At 42.5% G+C, this 24,691-nt stretch overlaps 1 protein-coding gene across 1 annotated transcript in view; it reads right to left on the bottom strand.

Moving 5' to 3' along the window:
• The window catches only part of LOC118394823 (corticotropin-releasing factor receptor 2), an 80,295-nt gene extending 61,558 nt beyond the window's left edge, over positions 1–18,737 (bottom strand). The window contains exons 1-2 of the mRNA XM_035788398.2: positions 18,447–18,737; positions 18,216–18,335 (exon numbers count right to left, since the gene is read on the bottom strand). Coding sequence (XP_035644291.1) covers positions 18,216–18,335; positions 18,447–18,567 — 241 coding nt within the window. The 5' untranslated portion in view covers positions 18,568–18,737. The remainder of the gene's footprint in view (positions 1–18,215; positions 18,336–18,446) is intronic.
• Between the last annotated feature and the right edge of the window lie 5,954 nt (positions 18,738–24,691).

A 24,691-nucleotide genomic window follows, 5' to 3' on the forward strand; every position in this document is an offset into this window, starting at 1 on the left:
TTCGCCAAACTCAAGAGCCGCTTTATTTCGGCTCCCATCCTCATAGCTCCCGATCCCTCGCGTCAGTTCGTGGTGGAGGTGGACGCTTCAGAGGTGGGGGTAGGTGCGGTACTTTCCCAACGTTCCTCTTCTGACGACAAGATGCACCCTTGCGCGTTCCTTTCCCATCGGTTATCACCTGCGAAACGCAACTACGACATTGGCAACAGAGAGTTGTTGGCAGTAAAGTTAGCACTGGAGGAGTGGCGCCATTGGTTAGAGGGTTCGGGGGTACCTTTTATAGTTTGGACCGATCACAAGAATTTGGAATATATCAGAACCGCCAAGCGACTCAACTCCAGGCAGGCGCGGTGGGCACTCTTTTTCGGATGTTTTGACTTCTCTCTCTCGTATCGCCCGGGTTCCAAGAATGTCAAACCCGATTCCCTTTCTCGCATTTTTGACCATTCCGAACGCCCATCCACTCCCGAGTGCATCCTACCCGGGACACTAGTGGTCTCCACACTCACATGGGAGGTTGAATCGAGGGTCAAAACGGCCTTAGAAGGGGTAACGCCTCCGCCCGGTTGCCCGCCTAATCGGTTGTTTGTGCCGGAGGGGTGTCGGTCCGATGTTATTCGGTGGGGGCATTGCTCCAACGTAGCGTGTCATCCAGGAGTCAGCCGCACTAGCTTTTTGGTTAAGCAATGCTTTTGGTGGCCACTGATGGCTCGTGACATTCACAGTTTTGTCTTGGCTTGCTCGGTTTGTGCCACTGGGAAGACTTCTAATCGACCCCCAGATGGGTTACTCCAACCGCTGTCGGTCCCTTCGAGACCCTGGTCCCACATCGCGCTAGATTTTGTTACCGCCCTTTCGCCCTCCCAGGGCAAGACGGTTGTTTTGACCGTGGTGGACCGGTTCTCGAAGGCGGCTCATTTTATTCCCTTGCCTAAATTACCATCTGCCAAGGAGACAGCGGTAACTGTCGTGGATCACGTCTTTCGCTTACATGGCCTGCCGATGGACGTAGTTTCTGACAGGGGGCCCCAATTTGTGTCCAAGTTTTGGCAAGAGTTTTGTAGGTTACTGGGAGCGAGTGTCAGCCTGTCTTCAGGGTTTCATCCCCAGAGCAACGGTCAAACGGAGAGGGCCAACCAAGATTTGGAGAGAGTGTTGCGATGTTTGGTTTCTAAGAATCCCTCTTCCTGGAGTCAACAACTCTCTATGGTTGAGTACGCTCACAATTCGTTGCCAGTGGCAGCCACGGGTCTCTCTCCGTTTGAGTGTAGTTTAGGTTACCAGCCACCTATCTTTCCCAGTACGGAGTCCGAGGTCACTGTTCCCTCCGCTCACGCTTTCATCCAGAGGTGCCGTCACGCATGGAGCAGAGCCCGTGAGACTCTTCTCCGGGTGGGGGCGCACACCAAGGCTAAGGCCGATCGCCACCGGTCGAAGCCTCCGGTATACGTCGTTGGCCAAAGAGTGTGGCTTTCTACTAAGAACATTCCACTACGATCCGTTTCGAACAAGCTTGCCCCCAAATTTATCGGCCCGTTCAAAGTCACCTGGATCATTAGTCCGGTGGCGGTCCGGCTCAAGCTTCCTCCGGCGTATAGGAGAATTCATCCTACCTTTCATGTGTCTAAAATAAAACCTGTGTTTCAGGCCCGCCGGTCCCGGTTCCCCCGCCGCCACGACTTGTTGATGGGGAACCCACCTTTTCTGTCAATCGTATTTTGGATTCTAGAAGGAGGGGACGCGGATTCCAGTACCTGGTGGACTGGGAGGGTTACGGCCCGGAGGAGAGAAGTTGGGTACCTTGCTAGGGACATTCTGGATCACTCCCTTATCGATGATTTCAATCGACAGGTAAATTCGCCTGGGAACGCCAAGAGGCGTTCCTAGGGGGGGTATTGTCACGGTTCATGAATCCACTGCCTCCCTCCCTCTCTCTCTCTCTCTCTCTCTCTCTCTCTCTCTCTCTCTCTCTCTCTCTCTCTCTCTCTCTCTCTCTGTGTTTGTGGGCGTGGTTCCCAATCTCGGCCTGATTGTCTGCGCTAGCTGGAACCACTTATCTTCCCTTTATATGTTCTGTAACCAGTGTTTCTTGTTGTCAGATCGTTGTTACTTCCCTGAGGTTGTGTCGTGTGTCCGTGCTCACTGTTACTTCCCTGAGGTTGTGTCGTGTGTCCGTGCTCATCTCTCGCCGCCCTTGTGTGGATTATCTGCTGTGCTCCTTCCTACCCATCCGGACACACTCCCCTGGATTTCTCAGCACGCTATCATCGGAAGATGCGCCCTAGTCCCTGGGTCGGATTCCGTCTGAGTACAGTCTGTCTGTCCTGTTGCTGCTGTAAACTGTATTCATTAAACCATCGTTGCTTGCATCTTGCATCCACCTCTGTATTGTCACAGGATTTGGTAAACCTCATCAGCCTGTGGAGTCCTGACACTATACGGTGGATTGTCAGCACTCACTATGTCAGTGTTAAAGTACAGTGAGACTGGCAGTATTCAGAATTCCGCGTTCAGCGGTCAGCACCGGGAGACTGGTGCTGATTAGACAGCCAATCCCATAAGGCAGATTGTGCGGCCAGGGAAGCCCGTGAAGCATTACAACACACCTCGACCCGGATTTACTTACCGACAAGTGGAGGGAGAGAGAGGAGAGCAGGGTACATTTGGAGTACAGTCACAATAAGTGTCAAATTATATTAATAGACTTTGTCAAATGAATTGCATAGTCTTATCATGGGGTTTCCCAAACTCGGGCCTGCTCCCCTATGTCCAGAATCTGGTATAATGACATTAATAAAACATGCATTCATTTCTGTTTGCAAAACAATAGGATTTCTCCATTACATTTGGGGATAAAAAAAAAAAATTTAAACGCAGAAAATCATTTCATTTGAGACGAGCATCTCTTCATTCATTATTTGGGAGAAAAAAAAGATTAATTTTGAATATGACAGTCTCTTTCTCCAGGAGTAATACTATTATATGGGAGATCTCCGTGTTTGCTGAGTGCTGAAGGAGGATTTGGTAAACCTCATCAGCCTGTGGAGTCCTGACACTATACGGTGGATTGTCAGCACTCACTATGTCAGTGTTAAAGTAGAGTGAGACTGGCAGTATTCAGAATTCTGCGTTCAGCGGTCAGCACCGGGAGACTGGTGCTGATTAGACAGCCAATCCCATAAGGCAGATTGTGCGGCCAGGGAAGCCCGTGAAGCATTACGAAACACCTCGACCCGGATTTACTTACCGACAAGTGGAGGGAGAGAGAGGAGAGCAGGGTACATTCGGAGTACAGTCACAATAAGTGTCAAATTATAGTAACTCATTTGCTTAAGTGGCAAAAGATTAAACAGCCACCCAAGTGAGACATGACTTGTTGGTACCTACGAGGTAGAATGGTCCGATGTAGGTTTACATCAATTCACATTAATTCAAATGTGATACACGGCAAACTATAGATTCCAGTCAGTTTTTTGAGGACACAAGTCTCCATCACATTTGCGATATACCAAATGCTAAAAATTATTATTGTAATTGACTTGAATCTTTAGCATACCAGGTTATTAATAGTGATGGAGGAAAAATTACAACAGTAGAGTATCACAATATTATTGTTGCCGATTTTGATATCGATATTCTGACTCCAAGTATCGAATCATACAAAAACTATGTAGTTAATGTTAGCTAGCTAGATGACAGTATCTGAGCCAAAATACTGTTATTTCTCATACTTTAGCCTGTTCTCCTATTCATTTTTAAATGGTGAGCAATATTGTTTTCTGAACTTTTACTTACATGATCAAAACTCATTTTGTTCACACTGACTCTTAATTGCTAGCGGCTGAAGTAATTAGCAGCACTTCATTGGTGCAATCTTGAGAGTTTGGGTTTGCTCTTTAAAAGGTTATGAACCCTATAAGACACAGCAGATTCTTTGCCTCACTGGACACAAATAAAAAGGGCAAAGCGTTGGGTGGAACGATGGGTTTGGCAGGGGAGAGGAAAGATGATTCACTCTAACTAACCAGTTACACATATTCCAGTTTTGATTTCACTGAATTTGACAAAGCACATGAGGCAACAAAGGAGTGGTCTGAAAGTAAATGGGGCTCCTGGGAGAGGTCACACGATTGTGACACCAAGGTGTTCATATATTTGTCTCTCTAGAGGTCACGGGAACATCCAGTGCCCTAGAGGCTGGACAGCTACTGAATGACACGGTGTAATGGTTTTCCTCCTCTTCGTCTGAAGAGGAGGTGTAGTATGGATGGGCCCAAGATGCAGCGTGGTAAGTGTTCATGATGTTTATTTTAAAGACAAACTGAACACTAAAATACAAAAACAATAAACGTAAATAACCGAAAACAGTACCGGGTGGTGAACAAACACAGACACGGAAACAAACACCCACAAACAAACAGTGCAACCCAGGCTACCTAAGTATGATTCTCAATCAGAGACAACTAATGACACCTGCCTCTGATTGAGAACCATACTAGGCCGAAACATAGAAATCCCAAAATCACAGAAAAAACAAACAGACTGCCCACCCCAACTCACGCCCTGACCATACTAAATAACGACAAAACAAAGGAAATAAAGGTCAGAACGTGACACACGGTTGTGACACGCAAGGGACAGACAATGAAGGACCTTTGAGCACACTCAACAACTCCTTCCAAACAGCCTGGTGAAGCATGTTTTAAATAAGCCATGGATTTGGATGAATACTCACAGAAAAGAAGGGACGGAGGAATTTTAAAAATGTATAAACCTCTGAAAGAGTTGACATGAATATTTATACATTCTAAAAGTAAAGGAAGGAAGGCATTTACTGTACAGCAGTGCCAAGGGAAACATCTGATTTGAGTTCAATTGTTGCCAAAACCAACTACCGTAACCCAGGCATTGGGCCCACTAAACTGTTCATTTGAGTGCAATAAGGTCAAACTCAGGACTTGACAGTCACAGTAGTATCTTTAGAACTGGAAAAGATGATGTGAGGCCAGGCATACAGTATATTCAAGTAAGCATTTCACTGTTTAGTCTAAACCTGTTGTTTAGAAGAATGTGACAAATACACTTGATTTGATTCCATCTTCCCAGTAACAATTCAATGACCTGAATTTGAACCCAAATTCTACTTTGCAGGCTTACAGTAACTCCATGTCTGATATTGTTCAAAGTACTGTTATCTCAAGGAGACAATCTCTCAGTGAATAGAAATCACTATGACTTCCATGTGCCATATGTGTGTATGTAGGATCTACACTGACAGAATATGTATCGTTTATATCAAGGCAATTTTTGCTTAATCTTGACCTATTTAAAGCCAGATACAGTTAAGAAGTGTGTTAACGGGCTGTATTCACAAAAAGTTAACACCTAGGAGTGTCAAAGTTGTTATTGGTCTGCACAACGCATCTAACAGAAATAGTTACGCATAAATTAGCAGTCATTAAAGTTATTTTTAAAGTAGAAATGTACAGTTCCTGATTTTAAAGTTGTGTCTTTAGGCAAGGCATATCAAAATAAATATAATGCAAGTCTCTATCATGGATTAAATATACAGGTAAATGCCAAAATAAAGGAAACACTTGAGTTAATGAGGATACAAAGTATATTGAAAGCAGGTGCTAATTAAGCAATTAAAATTCCATCATGCTTAAGGTCATGTATAAAATATTTTGGCTACCATGGCAAGAAGAAAAGATCTCAGTGACTTTGAAAGAGAGGTGTGTGTGTGTTGTCTCAGTCAGCAGATCTCAACCCATTTGAACACTGAATGGGGCAACGTCCCTCCAATAGAGTTCCAGACATATGTAGAATCTATTCCAAGGCGCATTGACACTGTACTGGCGCATTGTGGTGGCCTAACGCCCTATTAAGGCACTTTATGTTGGTGTTTTCTTTATTTTGGCTGTGGATAGTGATATTAATGGCCCATGGTGTGTCTTTGGACAAAACATATTAGGAGTACTGTTGTAAGCAATGATTTAGTGGTAAAAGAAATAGGTGGGTAAACACTGATCGCCATTTGTGGTGAGTAAAGTAACCCTCCCTATATTTTCAACGATATCTCTAGCATGTTTAACATGAATCTATGAAATACATTAATCCACACACACTGATTTTGTTCCCTACAGTCTCTGAGCTTGAATATCTGTATTGCTAGGACTCTCAAGATGGTGAAAGAATGGGACTGTAATATTACCCAGATATTGCAAAGATTATTTGAGCACACGGAATTTCTTGTCTTTTAGTTTCCTGTCTTTAAAGGCTGTAATGGCTGCCTTTTTCTTTTCTATTAAAAGCGTTATTTAGTAACTTTGTGACAAGAGCATTTTAGGGGATAAATGGAAAAAGGTACAGTATTGAGACAAAGAAACCACACACGCAGCATCTCTCCATACCTAAAAGCTTTTAACAGCCTAATGCTGACAGAGATGGTCGCCTCGCTTCAGGTCCTTAGGAAATTATGGTCCTTAGGAAGCTATGCAGTTGTTTTTAATGTATTACTTCTTACATTGTTAGCCCAGAAAATCTCAAGTGTTATTACATACAGCCGGGAATAACTATTGGATATAAAAGCGATGTCAACTTACCAACATTATGACCAGGAATACGTCTTTCCCGAAGCGGATCCTTTGTTCGGACCTCCACCCTGGACATGGGATCTTACTCCAGAGCCAAAACAACGCGGTCGCAGCAGGAGAGGCAGACGGAGCGGCCTACTGGTCAGACTCAGAGGGCGAGCACACCATCCACCACTTCCGAGCATATTACTCGCCAATGTCCAATCTCTAGATAACAAGGTGGCCGAAATTAGGGCATGTTCCCGTTTTACGGAAACATGGCTCACTCGGGATATCGGTACAGCCACCTGGTTTCGTCATGCATCGGGCTGACAGAAACAAACATCTCTCTGGTAAGAAGAAGGGCGGGGTGTATGCCTTACGATTTAACGACTCATTGTGTAATCAACAACATACAGGAACTCAAGTCCTTTTGTTCACCTGACCTAGAATTCCTTACAATCAAATTATCTTCCAAGAGAATTCTTCTTGATTACAGTCACGGCCGTGTATATCCCCGCCCCCCAAGCAGATACCTCGTCGGCCCTGAAAGAACTTCACTGGACTCTATGTAAACTGGAAACCAAACATCCTGAGGCTGCATTTATTGTATCTGGGAATTGTAAACCTTCTTAGTGATAGGAGTTCCGCTAGTGGGAAAAACTGTTTCTATTTACTCCTCGGATACCCTAAAATGTAATCAAAATATAATATTTCTTATGGAAAGAAGTATATTCAATAGGAAACTATTTTAGCAGGTGCCTAATGTCTTCATGGCGTGTGCAAACACACATTTCCAAGACTGTGTACTTCTGCTAAAACTTATATTTTTTATTTGTTTTTGAAGTTATGAGCGTGAAATCTTGAACATTAATATGCCATTTCTCTTGCCTTTCTAATAGGATGGTCTCTCAACAACAAAAACAATTCTGGTTGTTTTTTCTTTGGATTTCTCCCACCATATGTATTGTGTTATATTCTCCTACAATATTTGATCATTTCTACAAACTTCAAAGTGTTTTCTTTCCAATTTCACCAATTATATGCATATCCTGACTTCATTGCCTGAGCTACAGGCAGTTTACTTTGGGCATGTCCTTCAGACAGGAAGTGGATAAAAAAGGGGTTTAGCCCTAAAAAGTTGTTTAACAAAGCTAGCCTGAGAACAAGACCTCCTAAATTCAATCAGCATGTCAAATGCGCGACACAAGCTGGTAGCATTCTGGATCATTGCTACTCTAACTTGCGCTATGCATACAAAGCCTTCCCCCGCCCTGCCTTCGGCAAATCTGACCATGACTCCATTTTGTTGCTCCCAGCCTTTTGACAGAAACTAAAACAGGAAATGTCCGTGCTCAGGTCTATCCAACGCTGGTCTGACAAATCGGATTCTTCGCTTCAAGATTGCTTCGATCACGTGGACTGGGATATGTTCTGGATAGCCTCAGACAATAACATTGATGTATGCGCTGACTCGGTGAGCGAGTTTATTAGCAAGCGCATCGGGGATGTGGTACCTACTGTGACTATTCAAACCTTTCCTAACCAGAAACCGTTGATTGATGGCCGCTTTCGCCCAAAACTCAAAGCGAGAAACACCTCTTTTAATCATGGCCGAATACAAACAGTGCAGCTATTCACAACGCAAAGCAATCAAACAGGCAAAGCGTCAGTATAGAGAGAAAGTAGAGTAACAATTCAACGGCTCAAACACGACACGTATGTGGCAGGATCTACAGTCAATCACGGATTACAAAAAGAAAACCAGCCCAGTCTCTGACATTGATGTCTTGCTCCCAGACAAATTTAAAAACTTCTTTGCTCGCTTTGAGGACAATACAGTGCCACTGGCATGGCCCGCTACCAAAGCCTGTGGGTTCTCCTTCTCCGTGGCCAACGTGAGTAAAATATTTACATTTGTAAAGCCTCGCAAGGCTACCGGCCCAGACGGCATCCCTAGCCGCGTCCTCAGAGCATGTGCAGACCAGCTGGCTGGTGTGTTTACAGATATATTCAATCAATCCCTATCCCAGGAAAGCTAACGTAACTGAGCTAAATGACTATCGCCCCGTTGCACTCACTTCTGTCATCATGAAGTGCTTGAGAGACAAGTCAAGGATCATATTAACTCCACCCTACCTGATGCTCTAGACCAGGGGTGTCAAAGTCAAATGGACGGAGGGCCAAATAAAAAATTTAGCTACAAGCCGAGGGCCGGACTGTTCGAATGTTCATTGAAAAATGTTTAAATGACGCATATAGTCTAGTGAACCTAATTGAACCTACTGAAAACCTAACAAATATATTCCAATATGATCAGATAAATAAAGCAATATTTTCTTATGGCTCTGTCAGTAATCTTTCATTTTCAACAGACACAAAAGACAAATTTCCTTTATATAAAAATCCCCATAACATGAACATTAAATGAAAGAAACCGGTATTCAAGGCACCATCAGTAGCCTATATTTTCTATTTTAGCAAAAGTGGGCTAAATTTACTTCAAAGAAAAAAACAATAATAGCAATTTTCTATCATCCACTCAACTGAAATATTTTTAAATATAATTGGATTGAAATACAATAAAATAAAGTGCAAAAATCTATTAATCAAAAACAACACTTTGTTTAAGGAGAAGTAACATGCAGTGAAAACAAATATTAAACTTTAACTTTTAAACTTGAACTGAGTAAAAACTCTAAATATGTGATTGCACAGTAATGTTCACTTGTTTGAGGTTGAGGGTGATACTTGGTGGTGTCCCATCTTTTCCACAAGTTCATCAATGTTCGGGGTAAGGCTCTGAGCTGAGGAAATCCTCAGAATTGAGTGGAGGTGTTCAGCAGTAAGTCGACTTCTGTGTGATGTTTTGTTCAAGTTCATCAAAGAAAACAGTTGTTCACACAGGTATGTGCTGCCAAACATAGACAACGTTTGAGCAGCCTGGATGCGCAGCTGGGGCATTGTGTCGGGAGGAAACGGGCGAACTCCGCAGCACCCACTGCCGCATATTTTGCCCTCAGTGCATCATTGCATTGGAGGTCAATCAACTCCATTTGGAGGTTTGGTGGTGAGCTTTCCTCGTCAACAGTAAATGGGTTACCGAGCAGTTCCAACCTGCTTTTTGTGCTTCAAAGTCAGCAAATCGGCGTCGAAAGTCAGCGGCAAGCATACCTATTTTATCAGCCAACTGTGCGCTCGGGAACGCACTGGTAGAGAGCTTCTCTTTCATGGTCTGGCAGCTGGGAAAGTGGCTCAAATTTTCTTTCCGCATCTGCGTCTCCCACAGAGTCAGTTTGGTTTTAAATGCCTTCACTGTACTGTACATATCAGAGATGACACGATCCCGACCCTGCAGCTGCAAGTTCATTGCATTCAGATGACTCGTAATGTCACACAGAAAAGCCATTTCACACAGAAACATTTCGTCTCGGAGTTGTGTTGTGTCTTTCCCTTTGCTGTCCAGAACAGACAAATCTCCTCAAAGCTCGAAACATCTTTGAAGCACCTTTCCCTGGCTTAGCCATCGCACCTCTGTGTGATAAGGCAAATCACCATGCTCCGTTTCTAACTCCGTCAGAAATGCCTTGAACTGGCGGTGATTCAAACCTTTGGCTCTGATAAAGTTAACTGTGCGCGTGATGATGCTCATTACATGCTCCATTTTCAAGGCTTTACCGCACAACGCTTCCTGGTGTATGATACAATGATAAGCTGTCAGCTCACCTGTCGCGTTTTCCTCTTGCATCTTTTCCCGTATCTTCGCCACCAGTCCGCTCCTGTGTCCACACATCGCAGGTGCTCCGTCGGTTGTCAAACCCACAAGTTTTTCCCAAGGCAGCTCCATCTCATTTACACATCTTGACACCTCTTCATACAAATCATGCCCCGTAGTTGTGCCATGCATAGGACGTAAAGCCAAAAACTCCTCTGTCACGCTTAGGCTGGAGTCCACTCCGCGGATGAAAATTGACAACTGGGCAATGTCAGAAATGTCGGTGCTCTCATCCACAGCCAAGGAATATGCAATGAAATCTTTTCCCTTTTTCACAAGCTGCTCTTTTAGATTGATGGACAACTGGTCTACTCTCTCGGCAATGGTGTTTCTGCTCAGACTCACATTTAAAAAGAGTTGCCTTTTTCTGGGCAAACTTCGTCACAAACTTTAATCATGCAGTTTTTGATGAAATCCCCCTCCGTAAATGGCCGGGCTGATTTAGCGATCTCTTCTGCCAAAATAAAACTGGCCTTGACAGCAGCCTGGCCTTGTGATTTGGCTTTTTTGAACAGAGCCTGTCGAGATTTGAGGCCTCGTTTTAATTCCTCTGCCTTTTGTAGCCTTTGTTCCATGTCCATATTCTTGTTTTTGTCCGCGTGTTTCGTTTCATAATGTCGTCTCAGATTATACTCTTTCAGTACCGCCATGATTAAAGTTTGTGACGAAGTTTGCCCAGAAAAAAGTGCTGACAACTGCTGTGCCAATAAATATTGAAATGAAGCAGCCTACTGCTCGGTGCGTCACCGTTGCATTGTGGGAAATGTAGTATTGGTGCGTGTAAAAGATCTGCGGGCTGCCGGCTTGCTGCGGTCTGCGGGCCGGTTCTAATAATAAATCAAGATCATCCCAGGGGCCGTAAAAAACCTTCTCGCGGGCCGGATGTGGCCCGCGGGCCTTGACTCTGACATATGTGCTCTAGACCCACTCCAATTTGCTTACCGCCCCAATAGGTCCACTGACGATGCAATCGCCATCACACTGCACACTGCCCTATCCCATCTGGACAAGAGGATTACCTATGTAAAAATGCTGTTCATTGACTACAGCTCAGCATTTAACACCATAGTACCCTCCAAACTCGTTATTAAGCTTGAGACCCTGGGTCTCGACTCTGCCCTGTGCAACTGGGTCCTGGACTTTTTGACAGGCCGTCCCCAGGTGGTGAAGGTAGGACTCCAACCCGCTGATCCTCAACACTGGGGCCCCACAATGATGCGTTCTCAGCCCTCTCCTGTACTACTTGTTCACCCATGACTGTGTGGCCATGCACGCTTCCAACTCAATCATCAAGTTTGCAGACGACACTACAGTGGTGGGCTTGATTACCAACAACAACGGCAGGTATCCTAGTGGTTAGAGCGTTGGCCAGTAACCAAAAGGTTGCTCGATCGAAACCCTGACCAGGTAAAAATCTGCCGTTCTGCCCCTGAACAAGGCAGTTAACCCACTGTTTCTATGCCGTCATTGTAAATAATAATTTGTTCTTAACTGACTTGCCTAGTTAAATAAAGGTTAAATGAAGAAAGAAAAAAACAATGAGACGGCCTACATGGAGGAGGTGAGGGCCCTCGGAGTGTGGTGTCAGGAAAACAACCTCTCACTCAATGTCAACAAAACAAAGGAGATGATTGTGGACTTCAGGAAATAGCAAAGGCAGCACCTCCACATCGACAGGACAGTAGTGGAGACAGTGGAACATTTGAAGTTCCTCGGCGTACACATCACAGGAAAAACTGAAATGGTCCACCCACACAGGCAGCGTGGTGAAGAAGGCATCTCTTCAACCTCAGGAGGCTGAAGAAATGTGGCTTGTCACCTAAAACACTCACAAACTTTTACAGATGCACAATCGAGAGCATCCTGTCGGGCTGTATCACAGCCTGGTACTGCAACTGCACCGCCCTCAACCGCAAGGCTCTCCAGAAGGTGGTGCAGTCTACGCAACGCATCACTGGGGGCAAACTACCTGCCCACCAGGAAACCTACAGCACCCGATGTCACAGGAAGGCCAAAAAGATCATCAAGGACAACAACTACCCGAGCCACTGCCTGTTCACCAAGCTATCATCCAGAAGGCGAGGTCAGTACAGGTGCATCAAAGCTGGGCCCAAGAGACTGAAAAACAGTTTCTATCTCAAGGCCATCAGACTGTTAAACAGCCATCATTAACAAAGATAGGCTGCTGCCAACATACTGACTCAAATCTCTGGTCACTTTAATAAATGGACATAATAAAGGTATCTCTAGTCACTTTAAATAACCCAACTTTAATAATGTTTAGATATCCTACATTACTCATCTCATATGTATATACTGTATTCTATACGATCTACTTCATCTTGCCTATGCCGATCTACCATCGCTCAACTATATATTTATATGTGCATATTCTTATTCATCCCTTTACATTTGTGTGTATAAGGTAGTTGTTGTGAATTTGTTAGATTACTTGCTAGATATTACTGCATTGTCGGAACTAGAAGCACAAGACTTTCACTACACTCGCATTAACATCTGCTGACCATGTGTATGTGACCAATAAAATTGGATTTGAATTGATTTAGCACATGAACTGTTAATATTACCAGCGATTGCAAGTTAAAATGTTGGTGTTGTTATCTTTTGCAGTGTATTATTCTGACCCCTGGGATTTCACACACATATTCCTCATAGCTAAACATTCAGGGATTACTAGTTATATCTCAATGACGAGCAAATATCTGTTGATTATCTGTTGATTATTGAAATGGTCTGGGCCTTGTTTCCCAGTTGGATTTAACTTAAAAATTACGATGATTGTATCAGATGCATCGTTATTTATGAGTGTTTCCAAAACAAGCACGTAGAAAGAGCATTTGCTAAGTGCATCGTTAGACCACGCGTCGATATTGAAACGATTGAAAGAAAAGCAGCACTGCTCTCGCATGAGCTTATTCCATTCAAATCTTGCATAAACTGTTCGGACGCTACAGACAGAAGTTAGCAGATTGGTTGTACCAACTTCAGACGACTCCCAAGACACCATCGTGTTCATTTCAATAGAGGGCCTAATGTGACAGACTGGATTCAAATCTTGGTTTCCTGCACACCACAAAGATATTTAACCTGCAGATCCAAAACTTAGGCATTAGCTTGCAGAGCCTGCACAAGATCTCCTGGACCCGGTTTCCCGATAGCGATGGAATTTAGGCTTATGAGTGTTTCAAAGATGCATCTTTCCTACAATGGCCGAAGACGTAACATGCGTTTTCCAAAACACCACGCAACGCAGAGAGAACGTTGGCCACGTGCGTCGTTGAGGCATGTGTTGATACTGAAAGGATCGAAAGAAAGCCAGCACTGCTCTCAGAACAGCTTTCTCCATTCAAATCTTACCTTAACATTATAATTATTCCACAATACTGACGACGGATCAGCTCCTAAAAAGATATCCTCATCTACGGCTGAAAATATTGAGGGTGGTTATTATAATGCTTACTCTATAATAATGCACTAAATCAAGATTTGGCACATTATTGCGCACATGTTGTAACACATCATGAAATACTCTGAACAAAAATATGAATGTAACGTGCAACAATTTCAAAGGTTTTACTCAGTCCAAACCATGCTCAATGGGTAACATATCTGGTGAGTATGCAGGCCATGGAAGAACCGGGACATTTTCAGATTCCAGGAAATGTTTACAGATCCTTGCAACATGGGGCTATGCATTATCATGCGGAAATATGGGGTGATGGAGGCGGATGAATGGCACAACAATGGGCCTCAGGATCTCGTCATGGTTTCTCTGTGCATTCAAATTGCCATTGATGCAACTGTGTTCATTGTCCGTAGCTTATGCCTGCCCATACCATAACCCCACCAGCACCTCTGTTCATAATGTTGACATCAGTAAATCGCTCGCCCACACGACGCCATACACACAGTCTGCCATCTGCCCGGTACAGCCATGGTGAGGACGACGGGAAAGCAGATGAGCTTCCGTGAGACGGTTTTTGGCAGTTTGTTCAGAAATTCTTCGGTTGTGCAAAGCCACAGTTTTATCAGCTATCGGGGTGGCTGGTCTGAGACAATCCCACAGGTGAAAAAGCCAGATATGGAGGTCCTGGGCTGAAGTGGTTACACGTGGTCTGCGGTTGTGAGGCCGGTTGGTCGTACTGCCTATTTCTCTAAAACGACATTGGAAGCGACTTATGGAAGAGAAATAAACATTAAATGATCTGGCAACAGCTATGGTGGACATTCCTGCAGTCAGCATGTCAACTGCACGCTCCCTCAAAACTTGAGACATCTGTGCCATTGTGTTTTGTGACAAAACTGCACATTTTAGAGTGGCCTTTTATTGTCCCCAGCACAAGGTGCACCTGTGTAATGATCATGCTGTTTAATCAGCTTCTTGATATGCCACACCTGTCTGGTGAATGGATTATCTTGGCAGCAGAGAAATGCTCACGGACAGGGATTTGAGAGAAATAAGCTGTTTGTGCTTATGGACATTTCTGGGATCTTTTATTTCAGCTCATGAAATGTGGGACCAACATTTTGTATGTTGCATGTATATTTTTTCCCCGGTGGATATTGAGGTAAAATTACAGACATTAGCTTACAAAAGCAAAATATTTACTAAATTGACTGAATGTCAAATTGATTTAAATAGTATTGAATGATATAGGCCTATATAGCCTATGCTGTAGACTATTTAAACAACATGACAAAAAGTATGTGGACATCTGCTCGTTGAACATCTCATTCCAAAATGATGGGCATTAATATGGAGTTGGTCCCCCTTTACTGCTGTAACAGCCTCCACTTTTCTGGGAAGGCTTTCCACTAGATACTGGAACATTGATGCGGGGACCTGCTTCCATTCAACCACAAGAGCATTAGTGAGGTCTCTCAGAGATTTTGGGCGATTAGGCCTGGCTCACAGTAAGTGTTCAAATTCATCTTAAAGGTGTTCAGATCGGGGCTCTGTGCAGACCAGTCAAGTTCTTCCACACCGATCTCAACAAACAATTTCTTTATAAACCTCACTTTGTGCACGGGGGCATTGTCATTCTGAAACAGGAAAGGTTGAAAGCACAAAATCGTCTAGTGTCATCGTATGCTGTAGCGTTAAGATTTCCCTTCATTGGAACTCAGGAGCCTGAACAATGAAAAACCTCCTCAGACCATTATTCCTCATCCACCAAACTTTACAGCGTGTACAATGCATTCGGGCAGGTAGCGTTCTGGAAATCGCCAAACCCAGTTTCGTCCGTCGGACTACCGGATGGTGAAGAGATACAGTGCATTCGTAAAGTTTTCAGACCCTTTGACCTTTTCCACATTTTGTTGTGTTACAGTCCCATTCTAAAATGGATCAAATAGTATTTTACCTCATCAATATACACACAAGTAAAACATGTTTCTAAACATTTTTGCAAATGTATGAAAAATAAAAAACTTAAGTATCACAATTACACAAGCATTCAGACCCTTTACTCAGTACTTTGTTGAAGCAACTTTGGCACCGATTACAGCCTCAAGTCCTCATGGGTATGACACTACAAGTTTGGCAGACTAGTTTCTCCCATTCTTCTCTTTGGCACACTAGTTTCTCCCATTCTTCTCTGCAGATCCTCTCAAGCTCTGTTAGGTTTGATGGGGAGCATCGCTGGGCTCTGGCTGGGCCACTCAAGGAAGTTCAGAGACTTGTCCCGAAACCACTCCTGTGTTGTCTTGGCTGTATGCTTAGGTTGTTGTCCTGTTGGAAGGTGAACGTTCACCTCAGTATGAGGTCTTGAGTGCTCTGGAGCATCAAGGATCTCACTGTACTTTGCTCCGTTCATCTTTCCCTTGATCCTGACCAGTCTCCCAGTCCGTGCTGCTGAAAAACATTCCCACAACAGGATGCTAACGCCACCATGCTTCACCTAAGGGATCGTGCCAGGTTTCGTGCAGACATGACACTTGGCATTCAGGCCAACGAGTTCAATCTTAGTTCTCATGGTCTGAGAGTCTTTAGGTGACTTTTGGTAAACACCAAGTGGGCTATCATGTGCCTTTTACTGAGGAGTGGCTTCCGTCTGTCCGCTCTACTGTAAATTCCTGATTGGTGGAGTGCTGCAGAGATGGTTGTCCATCTAGCAGGTTCTCCCATCTCCACAGAGGAACACTGGAGCTCTGTCAGAGTGACCATCGGGTTCTTGGGCACCTCCCTGACCAAGGCCCTTCTCCCTCGATTGCTCAGTTTGGCTGGGCGGCCAGCTCTAGGAAGAGTAATGATAGTTACAAACTTTTCCCATTTAAGAATGATGGAGGCCCCTGTGTTTTTGGGGACCTTCAATGCTGCAGACATTTGTTGGTATCCTTCCCCAGATCTGTGCCTTGACACAATCCTGTCTTGGACTTCTAAGGACGATTCCTTCGACCTCATGGCTTGGGTTTTGAAAGACATGCACTTTCAACTGTGGGACCTTATATTGACAGGTGTGCCTTTCCAAATCATGTCCAATCAATTGAATTTACCACAGGTGTATTCCAATCAAGCTGTAGAAACATCTCAAGGATGATAAATGGAAGCAGGATGCATCTGAGCTCAATTTCGAGTCTCATAACAAAGGGTCTGAATACCTTTTGTAAATAAGGTATTTCTGTTTTTATTTTATACATTTGTTAACATTTCTAAAAAACTGTTTTCGCTTTGTCATTATGGGGTATTGTGTGTAGATTGATGAGGGATTTATTTTATTTTATCCATTTTAGAGTAAGGCTGTAACGTAACAAAATGTGGAGTCTGAAAACTTTCCGAATGCACTGTATATTAGCAATGCTTACCCAATAAAAATACACTAAATCACAGATTTGGCACAGCATTGCACACATATTAGACTACATATTGAGAAAAATTATAGAGAGAAGCAAAATAGAACTCAATTGTTTAAACATGAAATGTATTTCAATATGAATGAAATAGGCCTATTGGGAACTTTGTGTTTGTAGTCAACTTTGATCTGAAGTTATTGCCAGTCACCATGTGACAGATAAGATCCAAGTTTGAAGTTTTATTGTCACGTGCACAAGTACAGTTCAAATATGTTGTTTTTTGCATTCGTTAGCTCAAATCACCCCGTCAGACTTCATAAATAAGCAATATGTCTATCTCTATCCCCATCTCTGGAGTTGACAGCTCCACCATCATCTGTGACCTATTATTTTCATTATGACATCTGCCACTATTATTTAATTAGCGACTCTCATCAGTAACTACTCTTCTGGATGTGAACAATGACGCATCGAGTGACACAGGTGTTTCTCTACATTATCAAGCAGGGTGCTGCTGTTCACCCATGTGTAATAATCCATCTTGAGAAATTAATGAAAGATGAATGAATGAATGGATGTTTGCAGGTTAGGTATGGTGATGAAAACCGAGTCTACCAAAAGCACAGGGCAGGTCAGAGAGCCAAAACAGAGAGGAAAGATAGCATTGCTTATTTTGACATTGTTGATCATGTGTCAACAGGATGCTTCTGGTAGACATAACTGGACTCAGTATTCAATATAAAAATAACACATCTTGGTAGAGCAATTGGAGAAAACTGCATGAATAAATGTATTCGCATTTGCAAAAATTGTGCTTGAGTCTTCTGACTCTATTCCAGCAACCCACGTGAAAACTAAATATAATATTATTACTGTACCTAGAATTAGAAGATTGGTTTCGATTGCACAGTTTAGAGTTACTGCTTAATATGATCTGCAACATTACCACCAGAAAAGTATCGCCAACCAATTACACATCGACAGCGACAAACCCCATAAACATAAACGGTGGGAGAAAAACGTTAACATAATTAAATGGTTTAATGTCTTACTTGTTGTGTTGTACTTCACCCCATTGATGTACTCCGGACAGGGTCTCTCCACCATCCGTCCGGTGTTGCTCTTTGGCCAACATGTTCCAATCTCATCCGTTGTGGCATTGCAATACAAACCTTTAAATAAATAATAAGACGTTTAAATAATGATAATTATTCGTCAAAGTTGTCAAGAAAGAGCATTAGCCTAACCATTGATGGCCGTGTCAAAATCACCCCAAATCGTACCGTCAAAATCCATCAAAGAGAACGATGCGTTTTCATAGAAACTGTCTTGAAATGAATCCATCACACTGCAGTTTGGGTCTCCAAACTCCCCAAAGATGATTTGGTAAATGGTAGCATCCATGGTTAATTGATAGGTTAAATCAAACAATTTTAAACTGGGATTGAAGTCCAAGAGGTTCCCTACACGAAGCCCACTACAGTATGTGCATGTGTTTCATCCAAGCTATAACGGAAAGAAAGAGTGTGCCCTTTCAAACCCATGGAAAACGTCTCGTCCAACTAAGTGCTCGAGCGCTTATATCTCTCTCCTACTCGCACCGCTCCATGTACAATCAGATTGACACACCGAGCCTCAGCCTATTTATACACATTCATCATCCCTCTATGGAATTATGCAACAATTATGAAAGTGAGTTAAATTAATACCAAAAATACTTTCATTTAACCATTGTCCATCTGTTCTGTCTCTTGCAGCCGTAATCTAATTTCGTGAACAACAATCTGGTAAGCAAACTACTGATCCAATGTACTGTTGAGACGAATGGGGTTTGGAAACAATATTTTCATTTTTTCCCTCATAAATGTTGAAGTAAAAATATTAGTTATTTTCTGTAGGTGGGTAGGGAGAGAGCTACAGAGATGAAGATTAAAACGGGTTATAGATAGCCTACTGCTGCGTTTGCGTGCTAGTCAGGAACTAGGAAACTTTGAAATGTCCTACGTGCTAATTGTTTGTAGTTATACACGTGCCAAGTTCAACCAGTTAGCATGTTGAACATTTCCTAGTTCTGACTTGCTCGTGAACGGGCCATAAGTGAGACTTGCTGTGAGTGACTAAAATGTGGCTTTAAATAGCCTTCAGTGGCATGTAGCCTAGATAATACAGTATATAAATACCCACTGTATGTAGGCTACATCCAAAACACAGACGATTTAACATTTCTAATGTGTTTTACAAATGGAAATTGAGGACAATGGTTTTAAAGTAACTACAGTCAGGTTTCCTCTCAGCACCCCCTCAAAGGGACCATGTCTAATCTTGTATTCCTTTACACAATTAGATACTTTTTCTAACAGTAGTTGGTCAGACATCTATCACAATAGCTTTTCCATACCCCTGAGTTATGTCAGGAATTCCCTAATATAATATTATCCATCCAGATGGAAAGTTGTCCTATCTATTTTTTAGTGGATGAAGAAGCTGTTTAATTGATAAAGTAAATGGTATAGCCTATTCCCAGATAGCTTTTGACACTTTTCCCAATGCTTTCTGTGATACCCACGTGTGTATCCCTATTATGTCATCACAGACCAGTGATCTGTTTATGTGTTCAATTAGACTCCTGACCTTTATCAAAATCTATCCCACAGCGTTGTTGAATACTCATTCCAGATTGGCTAGAAGGGCATTCTAGAAAGGGGATTTAGTAAGGGATAAATGCTGACGTTCTGTACGCAGCGGGGCGAGGCTAAAGTTTAAAGTACTACCCTAGAGCAGGACTCTGTGCTAAGCTTTTAAAGCCTACCAGCTATGGAATTAGACAGGCGTATCATTATCACCGCGATGATGATGATGATGATGATTATTATTATTCATTTACATGTTATGCTCCATATTCCATCTGGCTGATGAAGGAAGCAGATAAGTAAACAAATCGGTAAATAACAGAATCGTGCTGACTGCACATCCAATTTAGAAACCTATGGGACAGTAATCACGTATTGGCTGTGATACTATATCATGTGCTTCTGCTGTGGAAGGTTCAGACTGGTTTTAAAGGAAATCTTCAAAATTCAGAAAGAAGACAGTCTTTAAGATGCTGAACTTTGGCTTCATCTTTTCACTCCGCTCTCAATTGTTTGCGCAGCAGGGGCAACACATATCAGTTAACTACATGCGAGACTTAATAATGGCCTGCTATTTCCTAGGCATTTCCTTGAGAGTAATTTAACTGCCAAGTGAACACTAATTTGAGTTCGACAGCGTTATTCCCTGAATGCAAAACAGTGAATGAAGAAGGCTTTATGCATATTGACTGATATGACTTTCCAGAAAATAAAGTGGCTGTGGCATTAGACAATTATCTTTCAGTTTTAATGAGCCTAATACCAATGCATTTGATTGCTTTTTCAAGAGCATGTTGGAGTAAAAATAATTGATTTTGAACTTCTGTCTCCTCAAAAGGATTTTGGTCTGTAAACTTTGGGACCATAGGCCAGACCTGCAGTCATCACATATTTGCATCCTTAATGTAGGCTGTGCAGGTCCAATAAAATATGAATTATCTGTGCTCTAATGGAGTTTGGTGGCATAGTGTACAGCAGTAACTTTAGAAGCCTACCTTGTTCCACACATTTTTGTTCCTACTGAAGTACGGTAAAGGTAAACCCATCCTGGGCTTTCTGTTTCAGAAGTCTTGAAGTGGATGAGGGACATCACATCAGGGTTGCAATGTGGATCAAAAGACTAGCAAATAGAAGACCAATGGACGCCAGAGTTGTGTTGAGACCCCAAGGCTCTCAACAAGGCCTGTAAGGCTTTCACCTCTCATGTACTGAAGTTGGAAGCTTCTAGAATTGCTTATTGATGCAGTATTTTTGTTGATGAGTATTGACTGCATGTGAATAAGTGCCGTTCGATCTGGTTTGTGATATGAGATGTTGTAGCACATCATGTTATGATGTATTTTTTGGTCATAGCATCATATTTTCAGATGCAGACTGCATTTACCCATTAACCCACTACACAGCCATAGACAATCTACAACAGGGTACTTGAATGTGTTGACTTTCTGGTAACTTTTGTATCCTCACTCCTTCTTCTTTATATGTCATCATAATAGTGAGGACAACAAAATATATTTGCAATATAACAATATATTCTTCCTTCTGAAGTCAACTTGTCTGACCTAATTTTAAACACTGACTATCATCATATTCTGCAAGCCCAGTTCAACCATGTTTGTGCTGGTTCAAAGAGACAAGTTTGCTTTAATTGTCTGAATGACAAAGACTGAGTCTGCCAGGCCCGCCAGACAGGGAAAAAGCTGCAGATTCTTCCTCAGTGAGGTGTTGCTCAGAGCAATGGCACAAGGAACTAGAAAAACAGATTGCGGGGAAAAAGAGTGGGAGCATGCAGGATGTAAGAAGAAGAAGCAGCTGAAGGAGTTATTGTCGTTGTTTGGTATCACTTGGCTTAATGTCAGATACTATAATTGGAAAATGCTCTATTTTTTTCCTGCCGTATGTTAGTTTATTGTTCGCTTCACAGTCCTTAATCTCTTTTGTAATGGACGTCTACTGGTAGAATCTCTCTGAAAGCAAGATTATGTTTTATCATGATGCAGCCGGTCTTACGTTTTTAGACTTGATCTGAAATAAGCAGGGAGAGGGAGCTGTTAGTTTGCAATGATAGTGAGAATACAGGAGCAGAAGCTGCATGTTTCAAATAATCATGTCGAGGCAGGAGTGATGATGAAATGCTCTGTAGCTAGGGTGTCCACATTTAAAATACCCCAGGTACTGGAGCGCAATACAAATTGAAACAATGTCATCATTTCTCAAAATTTGTACCAGTGTTTTTTTCCCCACAAGTGTAGCCTATTGATATTAATCCTCCAATTGCAATGTTTGTCTATGCCCACACATATTGTCTCCAAAAGGTAATATTTTTAATACCCTCAAACGCCAAGTTAGGCAAACGTAATTTCAAAATAGGCCACTGTCAGTCGTAAATGATAATTAAACACATTTTACCAGTGAAACTTCCAAACTGCATCTGCATGCCAATCATTTGATCTCAATGGATTTCATGGGAATATGGATTCAGATCTTCTTGAATTACTGTTTCCTGGGCAGAACAGATGGTGTTAACAAACTAAATCCTGTATTTAGTTTCAATCCAAACACATTCTGCCTAGTGGCGCACGCTGTCGTTACATTCTCTTTTTTATTTTTTACTATTCAACTAACCATTGTAAAATGGAAATTAGGTGATTTTTGTTGTTGTTGTCTAACTGTAATGTTATACCATACTATTATATTTGGTTCTGTTATGTAGAATACGAATGAATCATTATGAGTTCTTCCAAGACATTCATTAACCTTTGATCTAACTTTACTAAACAGGCACAGTTGTGAGAAGTGGTGGTGCGACGATCTGGCGGCTCAGGCAGCACTGCTCCTACTCCACCGAATGAGCTATTTGAAGCGTACCTAGCGTAACCTAGTGTACCTAGCCTATTCTTTTACCTTGCACAATATTTGCTGTTGAAGAAATGAGATACCATGACATGTGTGGCTGTTATATAAATCTGGGAGTATGTGGTCAAGTAAACATTTCTTGTGAGTCTCAGGGAATGTAAAACCATTAGTTAGGGAGAATTAAAATAGGATTGAATGAACTAGCAGTGAATATGTTGAATGAGCAACTCATGAATTAGTTTGCTCACAAGTCCGACAAAATTGCCTTATCTTCAGGGGTGAAACTTTCACTGGAGACGGGGGTCATGATAGCCCACATTCATAAATTGCATTCCCCCTTCCCCCCTCCAGTTTTATCATTGTGCTGTGATACCAAAAATGGCATCTGTGTGCTTTAGGAATATGCGGACACCACAGAGCGGGCGGACATGTGTGTAAATGTGTAAATGCAAAGCTTCTGAAAGGCTGGATGAACCAGCATGGGAGAGTTGAACAGAGGCAGCTGCTGTCAGTGTGTAAAGCAAGCAGAGCAGAAACCGGCTACTCTTTAGTTGACTGATGTAGCTGGCAAGTAACTACTGTTTAATTTAACAAAAAAATGTAGACTAATGTTTATTCCCAGTGCTGAGCTAGTAGTATACCTGACATGTAATGTTAGCTAATGTTTCATCTCCTCTTGAATTAAGGTGAATTAATTAGCTAGCTAGTAGCTATAACAGCCAATTCAGCTCTAGCTCAGATAGTAATAAATAGGAGCCACGTCAAATCACTATCTAACAGCTGTTGTTTGTATGGACTTGTTTTGTAGCCTTTAACTGTTTCAACAGAAGTACATATAAATGAACGTAGCTAGCTTTCGCCAGTTGATGTACCGTTAGAGAGAGAGCTAGTAGGTAGGTATAATTTTTGCCTGAATCAAACGATGAAACCAGCATCCAAACGATTGAAGACCGATAATTCAGATGTTTTTTTTTGTGCAATGTGGGTTTTTATTAGTCAGTATAATAGCAATGTAATGTTATTGACCTGTCAGTTACCCTAGCTATTTCCCTGCTTTTCACATTGACACAGTAATAAACAACTCTACAGGCTGCACTGTCATGGTGCTTCACTGTCATGGTGCACTTGTTAGTAAACAACATTATGATCATCATCTCTTAGCAGGATCCGATGGTGACAAGTGTCCCAGTGTAGCACATGGGGATGTGTGAAATGTACTCCTCAGCCTGAAGTGTCCCACTTGTGTCGCCTTATTAGCTAGCTTTTGAGGTGGTGCAATTGGCAAAGATGCTTGAGGACATGCTCATAGGTCCTGAGTTCGTGCCAGGTGTGGGTCGAAACGGGAAGAAGTGTTACTCGCTAAGCAAGCAGCGTGACTTGCTTTATACGAGCAGGGTCAGACAGTCAGGGAAGACCATTCTAAGGAGCTGAGGTGAATTTTGCAGTATATTAACAATATCAGTGAATGATACAAAGTTCCATCTTGAAGCTACAGTCTGGGACCTGGGAATAATGGTCATTTCAATTATTGAACCATTATACTTTTCAAGAATAGAATCAATGTATAAATATACACCAAGGTAATTCTTTGTCATGCCTCATCTTACTTCGGAGGATCAGATGTTGACGGCCTCTGCAGAGTCGGCCAGCCAGGGAAGGCTAGTCTGTGACGGAGCATAGATACATTTTTGCAGATCCAACACTTTATTCTCTCAGTGCAGCAAACACTGGATAAGCCAGATGCTTCAAAGATTGAAACTATTTTAAGGTAGTCTGACAAACCTTCATAGTTGATTGCCAAACCTAATCAATGGTTGATAACGCTTTTCCAGATAACACTTGGCACGTAAAACAAAAATGCAAGGAAGACCTGGTAGAAGCTCTTGATGATTATGAATGGATACAGATGTGTTTGAATGTCCAGTCATGTTCATATAATCTCAGGCATAGAACTTGTGAAACTGAATATCATGCACTAAGAAATGTCAGTCACAACCGTCTTCATGGAAATGACTGGACCAAAGGGCAGCGTAATGAGCGTA

Source organism: Oncorhynchus keta, chromosome 15, assembly GCF_023373465.1.
Source record: "Oncorhynchus keta strain PuntledgeMale-10-30-2019 chromosome 15, Oket_V2, whole genome shotgun sequence".
Classification (NCBI taxonomy): domain Eukaryota; kingdom Metazoa; phylum Chordata; class Actinopteri; order Salmoniformes; family Salmonidae; genus Oncorhynchus; species Oncorhynchus keta.